Genomic DNA, 24,487 nt, shown 5'->3' with positions numbered 1-24,487 from the left:
TTTAAACTAAATGATACTCCTAGATCATATACCTTTTTCAGGGCTGTTTTTTGCTGACTCTGCTTCCTTCTCCTTTGCAGGCTTGGAAACTAGAGGAAAAGAGGACAATTGCATTTTGTAAAATATTTAACAAATAGCTTTTGAAAGTAAAATAATATTTTATATAAAGACTTATAAGCACACTTTATGTTCTTCAATTCATCAAACCAATTATAGCTAACCTGACCTCCTATCATTAGATGGCAAAGTATTCAAGAACTTTAAAAAGAACACTGGGGAAAAATCCATATACAAAATCTCAGGGCTTCCCTGGTGGCGCAGTGGTTGGGAGTCCACCTGCCGATGCAGAGGACACGGGTTCGTGCCCCAGTCCGGGAAGATCCCACATGCCACGGAGCGGCTGGGCCCATGAGCCATGGCCGCTGAGCCTGTGCGTCCGGAGCCTGTGCTCCGCAACGGGAGAGGCCGCAACAGTGAGAGGCCCGCGTACCGCAAAAAACAAACAAACAAAAATCTTAGAAGGAAGTATACCAAATGTTAAGTATTTATTTCTGGGTGGTATGTGGTATTTTCTTCCTTGTGATTTTCTTCGAATTAAATTGTATTACTTCTTTTATTAGGGAAAAAAAAACACACACCGGAAGTCAAAAGACTCAGCTACTAGTCCTGATTGTGGTAAAACCTCATTGAAAACTCTTACACGAGTCACTTCTCCTTTCTTGGCCTCAGTGCCCTCTATATAATTAAGGGACTTGACTAGATGATTTGTAAGGTCACTTCAAACACTAACATACAGTAACATAAACATACATTAATAAGAACTTATCCCTCTTTAAGACATTCATATTTATGAAAAAGAAGCAAAAGACACAAAAATTAGCTCATAACCCTTCCAAATTATGTCTTGGAGACAGACTCATCCCGGTCTCCTACACCTACAGTGATTTATGATAAGTATTCACTGTTTGAATAATAGCTATGACTTTCAATCATCAAAGATTCTATTGTCTTCATCGCATTTTAACAAGGCATAAAAAATGGTTGGATACCTTTTAGAAATTTCTGCTACAGAAGTAGAAACGAAATGCATTTTCTTTCTAATTCTCCAGTAAATAAGAAATTCCATAAATCAAAACCCAAAATGTAGTTTAGTTAATCAGTCAAATATTTATAGAGTACTTACCATGCATTTAGGACTGTGCTAAGTGTTATGGTAGCACAAAAGAAGTATAAGGTATAATTAACCCAAATTTTACTAGTGGTAGCTGGGTAAAGAATGTTTAAGCCAGAAAGACCTCTGGGTGACTAATAATCAAAACAGATAAATTTATTTATTTATTTAGGCTGCACCAGCTCTTAGTTGCAGCATGCAGGCTCTTAGTTGTGCCATGTAGACTTCTTAGTTGCAGCATGCGGACCTCCTAGTTGTGGCATGCAGACTCTTAGTTGCAGCATGCATGCGGGATCTAGTTCCCTGACCAGGGATTGAACCTGGGTCCCCTGCATTGGAAGCAGGGAGTCTCACCCACTGGACCACCAGGGAAGTCCCAAAACAGATAAATTTAAAACAGATATTTACCATGGAGCTGACTGAAATAAAGTAATTCTTCCTTGGAAAGTTCATCTCCCTTTGAAGGGTCCTTATACTTCACTTCAGTATAAGCTGAAAACAGATAACCCAAATCACATTTATAACAATGAGGGACAGAAACGAGTCCTATAATAGATCAATTAAATCTGGGGGCAGAGAATCAACAAAGGGTCCCTGTCAAAGAAAGACATATGTGAAGAAATGTGGAAGTAGTATTACTCTACCGTATAGCAAATAACAAGAAGTACTTGATCACTTTGAGTTCTATTATTTTTCCAAATTTCTTGCTTTTTAATAGTTTTCCAAGAGCCACTACAAGTTGAAATTTAAAAATATGGGTTAATCGGGTATACTCCAATATAAAATAAAAAGTTTCTAAAAATGTTTAAAAAATCTGGCACTTGGGAATCTCTGAAAACGTGACCTCAGTCATTTAAAAACGTCTTTAATAAGAAGGAAAACACGAAGTTGAGTGCTCTAACAGATACACAGTGTTTTTTCTATTTTTGATCCTTCTATTGAAAGCGTACTCATTCCATGGCAATAGTAGACATTCTAATTTGACTTGACAATGTAAAGTCCTTCATAGTTATTATTTGGTTTGTCTTTTGTTTTAAATGCTGTGATTGTGACTTGAGTTTGTGAAGGGTTAAAGATGGCTTTTAGATTTCTGGTCTGGTAAAGAATGGTTCCCAGCTATCCTGGGAAGGCTCTAAAAGATCTTAGGTGTAGCTTTAGACAAATTATGAGGTACTTTTTTTTTTTTTTTTGTGAATCACCCGATCTAAGCTAAAAGGTACTTTTGCAATGTTCCTTTGAAGTCTAAGACTGGTTTCCCAATTATGGATCAGGCCTGGAAAAGGCTGCCTCTTAAGGTCAGAGGGAAATAATTAAGTAAAGTGGAATGATGTGGTAACATTAAGGCAGTATGGTAGAATAGAAAGAAACCTGTGCTTTGGAGTCAGACTTCAGTTTGAATCTCAGCTAACCAATTTATTAGCTATGTGATCTTCAGCAAATTTAATCTTTCCCTTAGTTTCCGTATCGTCAAAATTGGAAGGATAATACCACCTTTCAAGGATATCATGAGAACTAAATAAAAGAATGCACGTAAAGCAAACACCTCGACAGAGCAAGTGCTCAATAAATGGTAGCTTTTATTTTGCTTCCTTTTTTTAAAAAAAATATTTATTTTTAGCTGCATTGGGTCTTCGTTGCTGTGCACAGGCTTTCTCTAGTTGTGGTGAGCGGGGGCTACTCTTCGTTGCAGTGTGTGGGCTTCTCATTGCGGTGGCTTCTCTTGTTGCGGAGCACGGGCTCTAGAGCACAGGGTCAGTAGCTGTGGCACGCGGGCTCAGTAGTTGTGGCTCACGGGCTCTAGAACGCACGCTCAGTAGTTGTGGCACATGGGCTTAGTTGCTCCGCGGCATGTGGGATCTTCCTGGACCAGGGCTCAAACCTGTGTCCCCTGCATTGGCGGGAGGATTCTTAACCACTGCACCACCAGGGAAGCCCTATTTTGCTTCCTTTTCCAAATGTTTAATATCCCTGTTGCCTGGTCTCATTTTTCTGAATAATTTGTAGTATTTCACAAGTTTAGCAGTTTGTCTAAAGTTAAATTCAACTCTCTAATAACAACAACAACAATAAAAATTCAACATTATGACAATATTCAAATGATAGATAGTTCCTACACACAAACTACTTATCATTAAATTGATTGAACACTAACAGGAAGGAAACTTGTGAACCCATCTGTTGCACAGAAACTCTTCCATAGATGTCAGTGTAACTATATATCAGCAAAAATATTGCTAATATGATCCATGGGCCACAATGAAGCAATGACCTTATATCATATGGAAAATTACGTTATTTGTTAAAATGGAATGATATCTGTAATTATATCTGTTAAAATGGAGTCAACTCCTATATATCACTAACAACTGTTAAATTCTTACCTGGAGGAATATGCAGCTTAAAAAGCACCTTAAGCTTCTCAGTAAAACTTCCATTGTACATTATGTCTGTTCAATAAAATTAAATTGCAAATAATCACAGCCAAAGAACATTCAATCAATTCCAGCAACACAGATTAATTAAGACACAGATACTAGCCAGGAATTAGGATTCAGAAATCTTCTGTTACTTAAACTAACTGTTAAACAACTACCCAGTAGGCCAGATTCTCTCCTTGAAGTATATAAGCAAAATACCCTTTATCAGAGGGATAAATAAAATGCTCTTCTGCTGAACTCTTTCCCCCAATCCCAATCTAAAATTTACTTTTTCTTTTGAATGAGGCCTTATGCTTCATCTGAGGAGAGAACTCCTCTTCAAGGGGCAATCCCTGATAAGAAAGCATGCTAGGTTGTCTGGAAAAGCAAAGGAATGATATAACCAGTGGACTATCTACAGGCACAAAATGTTCATTGAATATTTCTCTACCACTTTTCTAGGCTATGTGGTTGGATTTTTACTGAGGGAGAACGTCCTCCTGAAGAATCCATGTGCCTGAAGGTGGGAAAATCAGGACATTCTCTTCCTTCATGTTAACCATTAAATCATTCACATCTAACAGCTTGTTTTTCTGGGAGGGTTGAGGCAAAATGAGATGAATATATTTAGACTTAGCAAAAAACAAAGAAAATGGTCCAGTTATTGCTAAAGTTGGAGACAATGTAAATCTGATAAAAAATCTGATATCAGGCTGATAAAATCTGACTAAATTGGCAATGATAGGCAGTACTAAGTATTTCTAGGGGTACCTTTATTTTTTTGCTTTAAAAAAGATTATTGGACATCATCCTACCAATTGCAGAGGAGAATTCTTTGAAGTTTATAAGGCAGTCGGAGTTTTCATCCAACAATCTGAATGTCCATAAAGCTAGTGAGTCTCTGTTTGCAGAATGAGCCCAGGGACTCAACAAGTGATACAACACTCTGAACTGCTGGCAGTCAATCTGATACTGTTCCAAATATGGCAGACTAGGATCATGGTGCTTCAATACTGGAGAACTCAAACACCAATAGTAAGAAAAAAACAACTCTCTCTATTTAAGAAATGGAAAAAAAAAAAAGCAAAGTCATTATATCAGAAAAAGTAACTATAAGATTTTTTTCTTTTAAACATGTCTACTAAAGTAATTAAAGATAAAACAGTTGAACAGTTGTGGTAAAATTCTGCTAAGAATATTATTTTTCATTTAAAGAAGGAAAACAGTACCTTAAAGATGACATAAAGTTCATCCAATTCATGAAGGCTCAATTTCACATCTTGTGATACAACACGCAACTTTAAAAGGATTAAAAGCAATTTAGAATTTAACACTTCAGCATAGAAATTCTCTTTGAATCCATTTAGAAATCTCCCTCTGCCAGAATAAAATATATTTTTTTAACGGAATAACAAAGTAAATGTACCTATTTTTCCCTTTTAAAAAGTTGTACAGAGACTATAGCTCAGTTCTATTCTGATATGTAATTTGACCTTCATCTCTTCATATCCAGAGATAACTGCCAAAGGACAGCCACTTAATGTCTATAAATATAAGCAACAATATTCTATAGTTTTTTTCCATATATTCCTGTCTTGCTATATAAGCAATCTGTCAAGTCACCACATGGGGTTGTCATTAAACACTTCAAAGTCACTGGGAGATGTACATTCCCTCTCTGTGCCAAAAAACGTAATCTATCCCAGAGCATAGAAAAATATGATTTGTTCCAAAATCCATTCTATGACGTGAGCACAATTCTAATATGAAAACTAAAGTTAGCACACACACACTATAAGCCAATGTCACTTTAACACAGATATAAAGAACCAAGCTAAACTATTTAGGAAAACTATCAAAGCAGAATATTAAAAGAATAATACAACACGAACAAATAGGACTCATTTCAAGAATCCAACGGAAGTCTAATATTAGGAATTCTTTAATGTACTTTACTACATTAATAAATATAACCTCAAGATATGGAAAAGTTATTTGATCAAAGTTAACATTCAATATAGATTTTTTTTAAATGTCCCAAATCCCTTAACCTAGAAACTGAATGAAACTCCTTAATTTGCTAAAAGGCATCCTTCAAAAATCAACAGCAAATATCATACTTAACAATAAAATACCAGAGGCACTTCTATTAAATTCCAGAATGAGACAAGGAAGGCTGCTTCCACTGCTATTATTTAATACTTCTCTGAAGGTCCTACCCATTACAATAACACAAAAAAACTGAAAACAGGTATGTATATTAGGAAGGGTCAAAACTCTAAGACTAGAAATGATATGCTTGTCTATTCAGAAATTCAACTGAAAAAAATTAGAATTAATGAGAGTCAGTAAAACAGCCACTTAAAAAAGCAACATGTGCAAATCAATGGCTTTTACATATACTATAATAAACAAATTAGAAAATGTAAAGAAAAAAGATCTCATTAATATTAGTAACAAAACCATAAAATATATAGGAGTAGACAAACCCAACAAGAAATGTGTAAGATCTATATGATGAAAACAATAAATGCTTACTAAAGGACATTTAAAAAGACATCATTAAAATGGATATTAAAAAGGAATATTAAAAGCCTTACCAGATTTCAAAATGGACTATAAAGCCACAATAATTAAAACAGTGTGGGGCTTCCCTGGTGGCGCAGTGGTTAAGAATCCGCCTGCTAAGGCAGGGGACATGGGTTTGATCCCTGGTCTGGGAAGATCCCACATGCCACGGAGCAACTAAGCCCGTGCGCCACAACTACTGAGCCTGCGTGACACAACTACTGAAGCCCACGTGCCTAGAGCCTGTGCTCGGCAACAAGAGAAGCCACCGCAGTGAGAAGCCCACCCACCACAAGGAAGAGTAGCCCCCACTCACCGCAACTAGAGAAAGCCCGCATGCAACAACAAAGAGCCAACGCAGCCAAAAATAAATAAATTAATTAATTAATTAAAAAAAAAAGAAACAGTTACAGAAAAAAAAGAAACTACAGAAATAAACCCATATTAGCATATGAAAAAGGCAGAGTAGAGTACAGTAACGATGGAGTATTCAATAAATGGTATTCAAATAATGGGCTATTTCAGTTGGAAAAAAATACCATTAGAGTCCTATATCACACTATAAACAAAATATATACTTTACGTGTATTCAAGATCTAAATGTTAAAAAAAAAGCAGGGCTTCCCTGGTGGCACAGTGGTTAGGAATCTGCCTGCCAATGCAGGGGACACAGGTTCAAGCCCCGGTCTGGGAAGATCCCACATGCCGCAGAGCAACTAAGCCCATGCGCCACGACTACTGAGCCTGCGCCCTAAAGCCCGCAAGCCACAACTACTGAAGCCCGTGCGCCTAGAGCCCGTGCTCCACAACAAGAGAAGCCACTGCAGTGAGAAGCCCACGCACTGCAACAAAGAGTAGCCCCTGCTCGAAGCAACTAGAGAAAGCCCGCGCGCAGCAACAAACACCCAACACAGCCAAAAATAAGTAAATAAATTAATTTTAAAAAAACAAAGCAATACCAGTACTATAAGCCAATATGAGAAAGTATGTTTATAAATTATATAATTTTATATGGGGAAGGCCTTGCTAAGTTTGACATGAAACCCACACAATATGTAAAAAAAAAAAGAGATTTGACTACATAAAATTTTGAAAGTTATATACTCTGAAATACATCATAATACACCATAAAAATTAAAGAAACAACAAGATTGGGGGAAATGTTAGCCACAAATATAATTGACAAAGAATTAATACCACTAATATTTTTAAAATGTGACGCTAGTGGGAGTGTGGGGAAAAAGGCATTCTTACACACTGTTGGTGGGATTATAATTTGATACAAATCTTTTAGAGGATAATTTAGCAGGACCTGTCAATGTTTAAATACTCTTACAAATGTGTAAGATTAGATATACAGCTGACCCTTGAACAACTCGGGGGTTAAGGGTGCTGACCTTCCACACAGTCAAAAATCTGCATATACTTTACAGTTGGCCCTTCATATCCATGGTTCCACATCTGCAGATTCAACCAACCATGGATCTTGTAGTACTGTAGTACATGTTTATTGAAAACAATCCACATGTAGGTGAACCTGTGCAGTTCAAACCCATGTTGTTTAGATAACATATTACTTGCAAAAGCGAAAAAACATTAAAATGAAAGAGAGAGAGAGGGAGACCTACTAAATGCACATCAACAAGGAATAGTTATGTAAAGTATAGCATACCCATACTGTGGTATACTATTCAGTGCATTAAGAAAAGCGAGGTATGCAATAATATGCAATGACCATGATATAGCTCTGAGTGAAAAAAGTTGCAGAACAAAGTAACTGGTATGATCTCATTTGAAAAGCTATATTGTCCCCCTCCCCCCCCACCACATACACATTTATATCTATAGATATTTAGAAAAAAGATCTGGAAGGATACATGCCAAATCATTTTAATGTTGGTTACTCCTGGGGTAGGAAACTTCTACTTTTTTACATTTCTATAATGTTTGAATTATTCACAATGAGCATGTATTCAGAAATGTTAATTTTCCCAGATTTGTATCTCTGAGGACTTAACCTTTAAGCAAGTAGGTTTACAAAAACAATACATGCTCATGATAAAAGCTCAAACAGCACAGAAGGATTCATACAGCAAAGTAAAACACTCTCTCTTCCAACCAGAAATCTATTAATCCCATTCACCAGAAGCAACCAGTATTAACAGCTTCTAATGTAGTCATCCAAATACTAAAAAGGAGTACTTAAAACACACTGTTTATTCCTTTTTCACTTTATCTTGGGTATCCAAGGATAATAATACATATTAGCAGCCTAGAGTACTATGTAGGTCAGCTGTTCTTATTGATGAAGCACATCACAAATATGTTATGCTTAAATGCCTACATCATAGCATTCAATATTAAAGGTCACATAACACAAAACATGTTGGAAAACCAATGTTTCAACCAGAAGAAAATCACTTATTTCCTCTCAAAAAATTTACAGTAAGCTAAGCTGTGGCAAGAATCTAGCTCAAATGTATAGTTATTTTATTTTCTTAACATGAAATGATAATTTTTAAATGAAGTTCAGGAAAAAAATGTTACTCCAATTGGTTTTCCCCCATTGGGTGGATACTCACCACATTCTGCTTTGTTGTTTCCTCTAGGGTCTGTATCACATACAACCTATTTCGACAGCGCATGCTGTATATATCTTCATAGCGAATATTCCCATATTTCTGCAAAAAATATGATTTCAGTGGATACTCATTCATAATAAATATCCACTTTTCTTACAATTGAATTTCATCAGATTCAATTCTCAGAGGCCTTGGTTCTATTCCTAGCTATTTTCCCAACTTGTTCAGTGATTATGCAAATTTTCACCTCCCACGTTTCAGTTTTTCTGTACAGGAGAGGATTCCATCTACTATGGGTCTAGACTAAGTACAAGAACACTGGTAAAATTCTTAGTTTCTAAGAAGAGAATATTTTTCACCTTTTTATGCAGCGATAGATATTTAAAAGTGGTCATTATTTGTAAAACTATGTGAATAGTTTCATTTAATGAAAAGCAAACTGAAGCAGAGGAAGCTATATAACGTAGGAAGAGTTCATAGAACTCATTTTTAAAGTGAAGTCAGATTTTACATTACTACATCTTTACATGTATTATTATCTTACTCTTAATATACCACTAGAGATATAACTATAGTATCTATCATTTTAAATATGCTATGTAATTATATTTATGGTATAAGAAAAACTTACCTCATTTGACTCTCTAATCAAATCTGTAATATCCACTCTAATATGACTGCTTTTTTCATCACTTACATTTGAACCCTGCTGCACACTTGAAGGCAACGGGCTATCCTTATTAGTGACATTGTCAAAGAACCTATCCAAAAGTGACAGTAATACAAGAATCAGTAGAAGTAAAATACAGAGAAAATGACAGCTAATTTCTCCCTAGTTCGAGATTAATTTCTACCGAGAGGACAAGAGACAGTCTTATGAGGGAGGAGAATTTGAAGATGGTTGGGAATTATGAGGACATGGGAGTGGGAAATGGGATGGTGCTGAAATGACTTCAGAGGTGGGGAGGAGAGCATGGGGAAGCAGATAGGCTCAGAGAGTTCTCAGAAAATACCACATGGCCCAGTAAGGGTGGAATATACGGTATGTAGAGGCACGTGAGGAGAAATAATTTAAGAAAGATACATTGAGGCCTTAACACTGAGAGTTCTAAATACCAGAGTGAGGTGTTTATACTTTATTCTGTACATAAATGGGATTTGATGCACCATTACAAGTTACCCAAATATTCATATATTCATTCATTTAACATATACTGTGTATACACAAACACACACACGCACACATCCCACACATGTGTTTCAATACAAAATAGAATTCACAGAAAAGGCACCAGGAAAATAAAGCTCAGCTTACCTGATTGAAACGACTTGAAAACCAGAAAAATTTCCCCCCACTGGACATTTAATATTATCAACCACCTCCCCCACCTCAAATTACTCTTACACACTTTATAGCTCGAACTGGGACTATGAAAGTCCCAGCATACCAAATCAACCATATTAGATGTTAGTGTAAATGTATATATAACCTAGTGGTTTACTTCAAAGTGACTGACTTACTTTTGTTATATTCTATTTAGAAACAGAGGAGTGGACTTTAGGCCTAGCGTTTTCATTCAACCAGCTTTGTGACTTTGGGCAAATTATTTAAAGTTTCTAGGGCTCAGTTTCCTCATCTATAAAATAAGGGGTTTGAACAACATAAGCTCTAAGGGGCTCTCCAGATTTAAATGTTATGATTCTCACAGTACCTGTTTAAAGCTGTCACAGCTTCAGCATCATCTTTACATGCCAGAAGTTTGTCTAAATTATAGTCAAGTATTGCCAATCCCAGTTGTAAAATGGCCTTTATTCCATCATAGAAGAAACAGTCCACCACATTCACTGCACTTTCAATAGGTAGCACACTAATAAAAAGTGTGAGGAACCATGAGAGAGAAACTGAGGAAAAGAATGTCATATCAGTCATATGTTCAGTCAGCTGGGGAAGGTGATCTCTGATAAGTTCTTCAAAGACTGCCTGATCCACCAAGGCACCTGGAGAACATAAAAAGAAATTTTAAAATGAACACCTTTCAAAAGGACTTGTTTCCAATACCTTCCCACTTCTATTAGTAGGCTGATATATCTCATTTCTCTTCCTTAAATTATGAACTTCTTCAGTGCCTTTTCTATATTTCATGCATCTCTTTATCTGCTAGCAGTATCATGCATCAAGAAGCACTTGAGAAACTCAATTCATATTCATTGGAACAGTTATCTATGGAATCTTTATTATGTGCAGAAACCTGTAATAGGTACTATAAGAGATACATCAATTAATTAAATGGTCTCATCTTCAAAGCGTTTAATCTCTAATAGAACTTGCAATAAATAGACAAATAATTATAACACAAGACAATACAGTCAACGACCTAGCCATGACACCAAAGGCTTATGAGGGTACAAAGGAGACCACCTATGGTTTTAAGGTAGGGGATCATGGATCTACAAATATTTGATGACTGAAGAAAATATTATATAAGTAACAAACTAAGAACTTGATCCTTCTTTCAAAGCTTGAATATATCTATACAATTCATAAAAATGTGGAGATTTTAAGCTGATTTAAATCTCTCCCACATAAAGAGACTATTAAAATTTTTCCAGTAGCTCCAGATGCTTCAGATTACCACTGTTTTAGCAATACAGAGATAGTAAACTTAAAACTTCTATTTTATATGGAAACAGACCAGGCACTTTATTTTTAAAAAGCAACGTATTAAATAATACGTTTTTCCAATCATATGTTCAGCGCAAAAAGCTGTTCTCTTGAGCATGTCAGTGAATGTGACATTTGATATTGCTTGCATTTTGTATATTTTGCAACTTAATTATCAGTTCTTCCATTTGATAGGTAACTGGATAGACAAGAGGCCTATAAATTGTTTAGAAAAGAAATATGTGTTCGCATATGTATATGTGTTTTGTTTTTTACCAATGATTCGACGATTAAAATAATCAGGTAACATTCGTTCACATACAGCAACCAGAAGCCAAAAAGCTTCTTCCTCTTTTGCATACAGAAGCAATACTGAAGTCAAAATGTTCATTGCCTAAAATTCATAGAAAAATAAAAAATAAATATTGTTGGGGTAATAATTACATTTCTTATTCAAACATAGTAATTTTCAGCAACAACAACAACTATGAGAGTAATCATAATGGAAACATGAGAACTCTGAGCCAGTCCAAAGCAAAACAAGGTGAAGTCACACTAACGTTTGCTAATCAGTTATTTTACACGGTACATTCAAGGAAAATGAAGCAATAATATCACGAACATAGAATACAATAAGTAAAACCTCTCTAAATTTAGACTAATTTCAATGAGTTAAAAAATATTAATTATTGCCAAGTCTTAAAAAAAAAACTACATACTTTCAAGGACATACTAACATTGGAGAAACAAACTTCATCTGTATTTTCAACTACCTACAGGAGAACATCCCTTAGATGTCAATCATCCTCAATTGTGTCTAAAACTAAATCTTTCCTCTATTAAATAGGATTCTCTTCTTTGCTACCTTAATTTTGATCACGCTAGAAACCCTTTATCTGCCACATCCAATTTGTCTTCACATCCTAGAGTTTCTTCTTATAAAATGTTTTTTTATTTTTATTTTTATTTATTTATTTATTTGGCTGCACCACGCAGCATGCAGGATCTTAGTTCCCCGACCAGGGATTGAACCTGTGCCCCCTGCAGTGGGAGCGCAGAGCCCTAACCACTGGACTGCCAGGGAATTCCTAAAATGACTTTTAGATTTTCTTTATCCTCTCCATTCCCACTACCACCCTAACTTTCTCCTTCTTCTAATCTATCTTCCATACAAATGTCAGATCACTACTTTTATATAACATTTGGCCATAGCCCTTATTATAAAGTTAATAAACCCATAATGTATAGAATCTGGGAAGAATGGAAAGGTGTGAAGAAAATTAAATCTCCTGTATCTTACCTACCTAGAGATCACCACCATTAACAAGTTGATGTACTTTTTTTGTGTTTGTATTTCCTTCCTTTTTCCCCTTCTAAAATTTAGACCAAACTGTATATTAAAGTTTGATTTTTCACTTAACATTATATTATACATTTTCAATGCCATTAAATAAGTCTTCTAAAACAGTATTTTTAATGACTGTAAAAAATCTATTAAGTTGAATATACTATAAATTATTTAGCTATTCTATTATTGAACATTTAGGTTGATTTCAACTCTTCACTATTATATATAACAATGCAATGAATATCTCTGTATATAAATCTTCATCCAAGTGGTTTACTATTTTCTCAGTAAACATAAATAGAAATTAAATTATTTGGTCAATGAATATTATTATTTTTGTGGTATGCGTGTAAGAAGTACTAAATATTCTCTATTTGATGCTATACATAAACCACACTAAAATGCCTTTCATTAAGTAAAAGGCAATATTTTAGATAGATAGAGAATTTTAATTAAATTGGCATAGTTAAGACCAAAAAGAGAAAGTGGACATTGCCAGTGTATCTTCAGCTCTTGCCTTAACAGGCGAATGAACACAACTTGAAACACAGGTAAATCTTGCTGTTCTATGAGACAGTGAAGAGATCTTCTCAATATTTAAATATATTAATATAAACAGTTATATAAATCTAAATATAAAACCAATCTCCTATAGGGTTTGAGAAGGCATTCACTATATGCCTGAAAAGTTTAACATTTCTTATTCAAGTTTAATCATCTCTTTAGAAGGGGAAAAGAGTGATAGTACTTGTTGAACTGGAATCACTATCAAAATTCAAAAAGCTGACCATATTCTTTTTTTTTAAATAATCAACATGCCATTTAGGTGCATATATATATATATTTTTTAACAGCAATTTATTTATTTATTTTTAAATTTTTTTTTATTTATTTATTTTTGGCTGTGTTGCGTCTTCGTTGCTGCGTGCAGGCTTCTTCTGGTTGTGGCGAGCGGAGGCTACTCTTCATCATGGTGCACAAGTTTCTCATTGCGGTGGCTTCTCTTGCTGCGGAGCACGGGCTCTAGGCGCACGGGCTCAGTAGTTGTGGCTTGCGGGCTCTAGAGAGCAGGCTCAGTAGTTGTGGCGCATGGGCTTAGCTGCTCCGTGGCATGTGGGATCTTCCCGGATCAGGGCTCGAACCCATGTCCCCTGCCTTGGCAGGCAGATTCTGCCTCCCAAGCCTCCAGGGAAGTCCAAGCTGATCATATTCTTTTAGCCACAAACCAATCTTATTTAAATCAGGACAGAAATATCACCTCAGCCATTCATGATCTGAATTGCAGTGTATGAGATCAATTTAAATATGGTACACATAAAAAATCATGAGACATTTGTTTCGTAATAAATATGGCAGTGGCCAACTACTACTCATTAGTAGCTTTTTTGAGATAAGCTATCAAGTCTGCCCTTTCTCCCCTCTTCTTAAACCCAGTGAAGATCATTTTTGTTCCAGGGATGTACTTCTTGGGATTCCCCAAATACTCCATCAGCATCTCCTCTCCCCAGGTGATGCCTTTGTTCTTGTTGGCATCTGTGTAGGAGAATCTGAAAGTCTGACCTGTCTTTCACCCAAACACACCATGGAGATTTGGCCCAGTCTTGTGCTTGCCTCCCTTTTCCACAGTATGGCACTGAGCACACTTCTGAACAAAAATCTTCTTGCCCTTCTCAACATCACCCATTTTTAAATCGTTCTTTCTCCGTGCACAACTAAGAGGTTCCCCTGAATATTATTATTAAACGACTTGATATTACTGCCAAATTGTATTCCAGAAATTGACTGTACCAATTTGTTTTTCTGACCTATAGCATTTGAATGTTTACTTCACTGCTCCTTTGCCAATACTAAGAATTGTAATAATTAAAATTGCTTTTGCTGATTTGATAGTGAAAATGGTATCTCATGGTTTGAATTTGAGTTTCTTTGATATTGAACTTCCTCTTCTAAACTTTATTATCAATCTGTATTTTTTTCTGTGATTCATCTTTTCATGTCCATTGTTCTTTTTTTTTTTTGCGGTACACGGGCCTCTCACTGTCGTGGCCTCTCTTGTTGCGGAGCACAGGCTCCGGACGCACAGGCTCAGCGGCCATGGCTGACGGGCCCAGCCGCTCCATGGCATGTGGGATCCCCCCAGACCGGGGCATGAACCCGCATCCCCTGAATCGGCAGGTGGACTCTCAACCACTGCGCCACCAGGGAAGCCCCCATTGTTCATTTTTATAATTCAACACTTTTCTTATAGGTTTGTATATTAAGTATGTCAATCCTTTGTCAGATCTGGTACAATATTTGACTTCAAGTTCAGTTTTTACTCCATCACTTTCCTGTTCAAGAAGCCATAATGGGAGAAGCATCAGTGAAAATGGCAGAGCAAGGCTCTCCGAAAATGCTTTCCTCTATAAAAGCAACAAGAACACTAGCAAAAATCATCAAAATCAATTTTTCAGAACTCTGAAAATGCACCAAAAGCTTACAGCAATTCAGGAAGCCTTTACTTAATGAAATGGTTGAATCTCAGCAAAAACAGTGAGCTCTGTGGCATTTTAAATCGTCCAAGTCCCATTCCTCCTCAGCTTCACAAAAGCCTGAAAAACCAACACTCAGCAATCATGGTGAAAAGCAGCACCTAGCAGCCATGGGAGGAAACAGAATGGGGCTGGAGTGCCTTCACAGTCCCATTCCCAGAGATCTGTCATTATTTGACCCGTCTGGTCATTCCCTGGAAAACCGCACTCATAAGGCTGTCTTTATTTGACCTGACACAGAGCTCACCCAAGGCAAACAGCCTTTCCTTGAAAAAATGTTCCTTGAAAAAATCAGAAGCAGTTGTTGAACATGCATCTGCCTAGGCAGTGGATAACAACTGGGCCAAACAATAGGCTAATAAAGGGTTAAAATAAAAAGCTGGGGAATGGGATATCCAAAAGGGGCTTTGGAACGCTCTAACTTATTCCTGGGAATCTAGAAGGCAAAGTGCATGATATGGCTTCATGCCTGCCCAGAGCTGTATGCATGCTCATGATAGAACAGAAAAAGCCCTAAGCTCTTACCTCTGGCTAATCTTGAGGCTCTGCACAAACAGGAAGTGATAGAGAATAGAAAAAAAGTAAGGAAAACTCAACAAAACCAAAAGTTGGTTCTTTGAAAAGATTAAAAAACCTGAAACACATGTAGGTAGTCTAACCAAAAAGACAAAAAACAGAAAGATACAGAGAGACAAAGAGAGAGAGAAAGAGAGAGAGACTCAAATTAAAATCAGGAAATAGAGAATATTACTACCAACCTTAACAAAAATAAAAAGGATTATAAGGGAATATGATGAACAACTATATGCTAACAAATTAGACAACCTAGATAAAATGGACAATTTCCTAGAAAAACCACCAAGACCAACTCAAGAAGAAACAGAAAAATCTGAACAGACTTATTATAAGTAAAGAGACTGAATTAATAATGAAAAAACTTTCTTCAAAGAAAACTCTAGAAACAGATGGCTTCACTGGCCAATTCTACCACAATTTAAAGAAGAATTAACACCAATCCTTCATTAACTCTTCAAAAAATAGGTGTGGAAGAAACACTACCTAGCTCATTCTTTGACACCCTGACACTAAAACCAGACAAAGACATCAAAAGAAAACTATTATCAATACATTTTATGAATATAAATGCAAAAATCCCAAACAAAATACTAGAAAACTGAACTAACATATAAAAAGGATTACACATCATGACCCAGTAAGATTTATCCTGGGGATACAAGAGTGGTAAAACATGAAAGTCCACAAGGGGAGGACCTTCAAGATGGCGGAGGAGTAAGACGTGGAGATCACCTTCCTCCCTACAAATACATCAAAAATACATCTACATGTGGAACAACTCCTACAGAACACCTACTGAATGCTGGCAGAAGACCTCAGACTTCCCAAAAGGCAAGAAACTCCCCACGAACCTGGGTAGGGCAAAAGAAAAAACAGAGACAAAAGAATAGGGATGGGGCTTGCCTTGTGGCACAGTGGTTGAGAGTCCGCCTGCCGATGCAGGGGACACGAGTTCGTGCCCCAGTCCGGGAAGATCCCACATGCTGTGGAGCGGATAGGCCCGTGAGCCATGGCTGCTAGGCCTGCACGTCCAGAGCCTGTGCTCCACAACGGGAGAGGCCACATCAGTGAGAGGCCCGAGTACCGCAAAAAAAAAAAAAGAATAGGGATGGAACTTGCACCTCTGGGAGGGAGCTGTGAAGGAGGAAAAGTTTCCACACACTAGGAAGCCCCTTCACTGGTGGAAACGGGGTTGGGGTGGGGGAAGCTTCAGAGCCACGGAGGAGAGCGCAGCAACAGGGGAGCAGAGGGCAAAGCAGAGAGATTCCTGCACAGAGGACCGGTGCCGACCAGCACTCACCAGCCTGAGAGGCTTGTCTGCTCAACCACCGGGGCAGGTGGGGGCTGGGAGCTGAGGCTCAGGTTTTGGAGGTCAGATCCCAGGGAGAGGACTGGGGTTGGCGGCGTGAACACAGCCTGAAGCGGTTAGTGCACCACGGCTAGCCGGGAGGGAGTCCGGGGAAAAGTCTGGAGCTGCCGAACAGGCAAGAGACCATTGTTTTGGGGTGCGCGAGGAGAGGAGATTCAGAGCACCACCTAAATGAGCTTCAGAGATGGGCGCAAGCCGCAGCTATCAGTGCGGACACCAGAGACGGGCATGAAATGCTAAGGTTGCTGCTGCAGCCACCAAGAAGCCTGTGTGCAAGCACAGGTCACTCTCCACACCTGCCCTCCCAAGAGCCTGTGCAGCCCGCCACTGCCAGGGTCCCGTGATCCAGGGACAACTTCCCCAAGAGAACACACACCGGCCTCTGCCGCCACAGGCTCGCCCCGCATTCCGTACCCCTCCCTCCCCCTGGCCTGACTGAGCCAGAGCCCCTGCATCAGCTGCTCCTTTAACCCCGTCCTGTCTGGGCAAAGAACAGACGCCCTCTGGCGACCTACACGCTGAGGCGGGGCCAAATCCAAAGCTGAACCCCTGGGAGTTGTGAGAACAAAGAAGAGAAAGGGAAACCTCTCCCAGCAGCCTCAGGAGCAGCGGATTAAATCTCCACAATCAACTTGATGTACCCTGCATCTGTGGAATACCTGAATAGACAACGAATCATCCCAAATTGAGGAGGTGGACTTTGGGAGCAACTGTAGACTTGGGGTTTGCTGTATGTGACTGACTAGTTTGATTTTTATGTTTATCTTAGTATAGTTTTTAGCACTTGTTATCATTGGTGGATTTGTTCATTGGTTTGGGTGCTCTCTTCTCTTTCTTTTTATTACTTTTTAATCTTTTTAATTTTAATAATATATTTAAAGATTTTTTTATTTTAATAACTTTCTTTTATTTTATTGCTCTCTTTTTTTCCTCCCTTCTCTTCAGAGCCATGTGGCTGACAGGGTCTTGATGCTCCGGCCAGCTGACAAGCCTGAGCCCCTGAGGTGGGAGAGCCGAGTTCAGGACATCAGACCACCAGAGACCTCCTGGACACGCCTAACATCAACTGGCGAGAGCTCTCCCAGAGATCTCTGTCTCAATGCTTAGACCCAGCTCCACCCAACGGGCAGCAAGCTCTAGTGCTGGACGCCCCATGCCAAACAACCAGCAAGACAGGAACACAACCCCCACATTAGGAGGGAGGCTCCCTAAATCATACTAAGTGCACAGACAAGCAAAAGCTAAGAGAATTCAGCACCACCAAACAAGCTTTACAACAAATGCAAAAGGAACTTCTCTAGGCAGGAAACAAAAGAGAAGAAAAAGACCTACAATAAAAAACCCAAAACAATTAAAAAAATGGTAACAGAAACATACATGTCGATAATTACCTTAAATGTAAATGGATTAAATGCTCCAACCAAAAAACATAGACTGGCTGAATGGATACAAAAACAAGACCCATACATATGCTGTCTACAAGAGACCCACTTCAGATGTAGCGACACATACAGACTGAAAGTGAGGGGATGGAAAAAGATATTCCATGCAAATAAAAATCAAAAGAAAGCTGGAGTAGCAATTCTCATATCAGACAAGATAGACTTTAAAATAAAGACTATTACAAGAGACAAAGAAGGACACTACATAATGATCAAGGGATCAATCCAAGAAGAAGACAGAACAATTGTAAATATTTACGCACCCAACGTAGGAGCACCTCAATACATAAGGCAAATGCTAACAGCCATAAAAGGGGAAATTGACAGTAACACAGTAATAGTAGGGGACTTCAACACCCCACTTTCACCAATAGACAGATCATCCAAAATGAAAATAAATAAGCACAAGCTTTAAATGATACATTAAACAAGATGGACTTAATTGATATTTATAGGACATTCCATCTAAAAACAACAGAATACACTTTCTTCTCAAGTGCTCATGGCACATTCTCCAAGATAGGTCATATCTTGGGTCACAAAATCAAGTCTTGGTAAATTTAAGAAAATTGAAATCGTATCAAGTATATTTTCCGACCACAACGCTATGAGACTAGATATCAATTACATGGAAAAAACCGTAAAAAAATACAAACACATGGAAGCTAAACAATACACTACTAAATAACCAAGAGATCACTGAAAAAATCAAAGAGGAAATCAAAAAATACCTAAAAACAAATGACGGTGAAAACACAATGACCAAAAACCTATGGGATGCAGCAAAAGCACTTCTAAGAGGGAAGTTTATAGCAATACAGTCCTACCTCAAGAAATAAGAAAAATCTCAATTAGAGTAAGAAGAACAAAAAAAAACCCCAAAGTTAGCAGAAGGAAAGAAATCATAAAAATCAGATGAGAAATAAATGAAAAAGAAATGAAGGACACAATAGCAAAGATCAATAAAACTTAAAGCTGGGGCTTCCCTGGTGGCACAGTGGTTGAGAGTCCACCTGCCAATGCAGGGGACACGGGTTCGTGCCCTGGTCCGGGAGGATCCCATATGCCGCGGAGCGGCTGGGCCCATGAGCCATGGCTGCTGAGCCTGCATGTCCGGAGCCTGTGCTCCACAACAGGAGAGGCCACAACAGTGAGAGGCCCGCGTACAGCAAAAGCAAAAAAAACACAAAAAACAAAGCTGGTTCTTTGAGAAGATAAACAAAATTGATAAACCATTAGCCAGAGTCATCAAGAAAAAAGGGAAAACACTCAAATCAACAGAAATAGAAATGAAAAACGAGAAGTAACAACTGACCCTGCAGAAATACAAAGGATCATGAGAGATTACTACAAGCAACTATATGCCAATAAAGTGGACAACCTGGAAGAAATGGACAAATTCTTAGAAAAGTACAACCTTCCGAGACTGAACCAGGAAGAAATAGAAAATATAAACAGACCAATCACAAGTAATGAAATTGAAACTGTGATTAAAAATCTTCCAACAAACAAAAGCCCAGGACCAGATGGATTCACAGGCGAATTCTATCAAACATTTACAGTAGAGCTAACACCTATCTTTCTCAAACTCTTCCAAAATATAGCAGAGGGAGGAACACTCCCAAACTCATTCTATGAGGCCACCATCACCCTGATACCAAAACCAGACAAAGATGTCAAGAAAAAGGAAAACTACAGGCCAATATCACTGATGAATATAGATGCAAAAATCCTCAACAAAATACTAGTAAACAGAATCCAACAGAACACTAAAAGGATCATACACCATGAGCAAGTGGAGTTTATCCCAGGAATGCAAGGATTCTTCAATATATGCAAATCTATCAATGTGATACATCATATTAACAAACTGAAGGATAAAAACCATATGATCATCTCAATAGATGCAGAAAAAGCTTTTGACAAAATTCAACACCAATTTACGATAAAAACCCTCCAGAAAGTAGGCATAGAGGGAACTTACCTCAACATAATAAAGGCCATATATGACAAATCCACAGCCAACATCATTCTCAATGGTGAAAAAGTGAAATCATTTCCACTAAGATCAGGAAAAAGACAAGGCTTCCCACTCTCACCACTATTATTCAAAATAGTTTTGGAAGTTTTAGCCACAGAAATCAGAGAAGAAAAATAAAAGGAATCCAAATCAGAAAAGAAGTAAAACTGTCACTGTTTGCAGATGACATGATACTATAGTGAATCCTAAAGATGCTACCAGAAAACTACTAGAGCTAATCAATGAATTTGGTAAAGTTGCAGGATACAAAATTAATGCACAGAAATCTCTTGCATTCCTCCTATACACTAACAACGAAAGACCAGAAAGAGAAATTAAGGAAACACTCCCATTCACCATTGCAACAAAAAGAAAAAAATACCTAGGAAGAAACCTACCTAAGGAGACAAAAGACCTATATGCAGAAAACTATAAGACACTGATGAAAGAAATTAAAGATGATACAAACAGATAGAGAGATATACCATGTTCCTGGATTGGAATAATCAATATGGTGAAAATGACTATACTACCCAAAGCAATCTACAGATTCAATGCAATCTCTATCAAACCACCAATGGCACTTTTCACAGAACTAGAAAAACAATTTCACAATTTGTATGGAAACACAAAAGACCCCAACTAGCCAAAGCAATCTTGAGAACGAAAAACGGAGCAGGAGGAATCAGGCTCCTTGACTTCAGACTATACTACAAATCTACAGTAATCAAGACAGTATGGTACTGGCACAAAAATAGAAATATATATCAATGGAACAGGATAGAAAGCACAGAGATAAACCCCCACACATATGGTCACCTTGTCTTTGATAAAGGAGACAAGAATGTACAATGGAGAAAAGACAGTCTCTTCAATAAGTGGTGCTGGGAAAACTGGACAGCTACATATAAAAGAATGAAATTAGAACATTCCCTAAAACCATACACACAAAGAAAAAAAAACTCAAAATAGATTAAAGACCTAAATGTAAGGCCAGACACTATAAAACTTAGAGGAAAACATAGGCAGAACATTCTATGACATAAGTCGCAGCAAGATCCTTTTTGACGCACCTCCTAGAGAAATTAAAAAAAAATAAACAAACAGGACCTAATGAAACGTAAAAGCTTTTGCACAGCAAAGGAAACCATAAACAAGACGAAAAGACAACCCTCAGAATGGGAGAAAATATTTGCAAACGAAGCAACTGAGAAGGATTAATCTCCAAAATATACAAGTAGCTCATGCAGCTCAATATCAAAAAAACAAACAACCCAATCCAATAATGAGCAGAAGACCTAAATAGACATTTCTCCAAAGAAGATACACAGATTGCCAACAAACAGATGAAAGGATGCTCAACATCACTAATCATTAGAGAAATGCAAATCAAAACTACAATGAGGTATCACCTCACACCAGTCAGAGTGGCCATCATCAAAAAAATCTACAAACAATAAATGCTAGGGAGGGTGTGGTAAAAAGGGAACCCTCTCACACTGTTGGTGGGAATGTAAATTGATACACCCACTATGGAGAACAATATGGAGGTTCCTTAAAAAACTAAAAATAGAACTACCATGACCCAGCTATCTCACTACTGGGCATATACCCTGAGAAAACCATAATTCACAAAGAGTCATGTACCACAATGTTCACTTCAGCACTATTTACAATAGCCAGGACATGGAAGCAACTTAAGTGTCCATCAACAGATGAATGGATAAAGAATATGTGGCACATATATACAAGGGAATATTACTCAGCCATAAAAAGAAACAAAATCGAGTTTTTTGTAGTGACGTGGACGGACCTAGAGTCTGTCATGCAGAGTGAAGTAAGGCAGAAAGAGAAAAACAAATACTGTATGCTAACACATATATATGGAATCTAAAAAAAAAAACAAACGAAAAAAACAGTTCTGATGAACCTAGGGGCAGGACAGGAATAAAGACCCCGATTTAGAGAACAGACTTGAGGACACAGTGAGGGGGAAGGGTAAGCTGGGACAAAGTGAGAGAGTAGCATTACATATATACACTACCAAATGTAAAATAGATAGCTAGTGGGAAGCAGCTGCATAGTACAGGGAGATCAGCTAGGTGCTTTGTGACCACCTAGAGGGGTGGGATAGAGATGCAAGGGGGAGGGGATATGGGGATATACGTGTACATACAGCTGATTCACTTTGTTATATGGCAGAAACTAACACAACATTGTAAAGTAACTATACTCCAATAAAGATGTTAGAAAAAAAAACCAAGACACAAAAAGGACAAATATTATATGATTCCACTTAAATTAGGTACCTGTAATAGGCAAATTCATAGAGATAATAGGTAGAGTAGAGATTAACAGGGCCTGGGAGAAGAGGAATGGGGAGTTGCTTTATGGGTAGAGAATTTTTGCTTGAGATGATGAAAAAGTTCTAGAAATGGCCAGTGGTGATAGCTACACAATGTTGTAAATGTACTTAATGCCACTGCATTTTTACTTATAAAGTGATTAAAATATGTATATTTTATCACAATTTTTTAAATGTTAATAAGAGGCCTAAGAAAGAATTTTTTTTTTGGACAAAGCAATTATTCTTGCAAGAAATTGTCCTAAGGAAAATACAAGGAGGTATGTAAAGATTTAGTCACAAGGATGTTTTGTTAAGAGTAGTTTTACAAAACAAAACGAGACAACATAAAACAAAAATAAAGAATACAATTTTCTTTTTTTGGCCACAACACGTGGCTTGTGGGATCTTAGTTCTCCAACCAGGGATTGAACCCGGGCCCTCAGCAGTGGAAGTGTGGAGTCCTGACCACTGGACAACCAGGGAATTCACAAGAATACAATTTTAATGTCCCCAAACAAGCCATTGATGAAATATACTATGATGTATAACAGAGTGCCATAGAGAAATTTAGGAAAGAACTATGTTCTTTTTAAGAACACTTAATTACATGGAAAGACTAAGAGGAAATACTGAAAAATGTTAGTGGTGGTTATTTCTGGGTAGTGAGATTATAGATGATTTTTCTTTTCTTTTATGTAATTTTTATGTTCTAAATTTATTACAATAAATATGCACTTTTAATAAACTAAAAAAAAAGTCAGCAAAAGTAATACACAATGTAAAAAATTAACAAACGGAAACCTCAATTAAAGATTTGGGAGACCAGAAGGGGGCGTTCTTGTACCCTGCAACTATGGCAGAGACCAACAGGCAGAAAAAAGACTCTTCTTTCCTGGCAAGGCCAATGAAAAGCCATGGACTCTTAGTTTACTATAGCCCTTCCAACTTCCTTTTCTTCTCTATAAAAGTGTTCTCCTCCCCTTGCCATTGGGGGACTTGCCCATGGCTCGCCATGGCTGTAGACCCCAAATTGCAATTCTCTGCTCATCCTGAATAAATCCATCTTTGCTGAAGAAATATCTGGTGGTCTATTTGTTTCAGGTCAACAATGATATTACTAAAATAAAGGGAAAAAATCACATGATTATCTCGATAGACACAGAAAAATTACTTAACAAAATCCACCACCCTTTCATGATAAAAACACTCAACAAACTAGCAATATAAGGGAACTTCCTCAACATGATAAAAAGAATCTATAAAACGCCCACAGTTAACCTCATACTTAATGATGAAAGACTGATTGCTTCCCCTTAAGGTAAATAACAAGACAAGAATATGCATTCTCACCACTTCTCTTCAACACTGTACTGAAGGTTATAGCCAGGTCAATCAGGCAAGAAAAAGAGGAAAAAAAGGCATCCAGGTTGGAATGGAAGAAGTAAAAAATATCA

General features: G+C 37.5%; 1 protein-coding gene and 1 pseudogene across 4 annotated transcripts in view; both read right to left on the bottom strand.

The window, feature by feature from the left end:
• Positions 1-24,487, bottom strand: part of TBC1D8B (TBC1 domain family member 8B) — an 86,491-nt gene that overhangs the window by 4,933 nt on the left and 57,071 nt on the right. For 2 of the 4 annotated variants that reach the window (XM_029241112.1, XM_029241113.1), the window contains 9 exons: positions 11,677-11,794; positions 10,451-10,736; positions 9,370-9,499; positions 8,739-8,837; positions 4,818-4,886; positions 4,404-4,644; positions 3,553-3,618; positions 1,580-1,663; positions 33-89 (listed from right to left, as the gene is read on the bottom strand). In XM_029241112.1, the coding sequence (XP_029096945.1) occupies positions 33-89; positions 1,580-1,663; positions 3,553-3,618; positions 4,404-4,644; positions 4,818-4,886; positions 8,739-8,837; positions 9,370-9,499; positions 10,451-10,736; positions 11,677-11,794 (1,150 nt within the window). Of the gene's footprint in view, positions 1-32; positions 90-1,579; positions 1,664-3,552; positions 3,619-4,403; positions 4,645-4,817; positions 4,887-8,695; positions 8,838-9,369; positions 9,500-10,450; positions 10,737-11,676; positions 11,795-24,487 lie in introns of those variants that run through there. The other 2 variants (XR_003796433.1, XM_029241114.1) reach the window with 2 other exon arrangements.
• LOC114906351 lies at positions 13,843-15,258 on the bottom strand (annotated as a pseudogene).

This window comes from Monodon monoceros, unplaced genomic scaffold (genome assembly GCF_005190385.1).
Source record: "Monodon monoceros isolate NGI ecotype Baffin Bay Population unplaced genomic scaffold, NGI_Narwhal_1 Super_Scaffold_22, whole genome shotgun sequence".
Taxonomy (NCBI): Eukaryota; Metazoa; Chordata; class Mammalia; order Artiodactyla; family Monodontidae; genus Monodon; species Monodon monoceros.
Note: the sequence above shows the minus strand (reverse complement) of the source record. Positions and strands in the feature narration are given on the sequence as shown.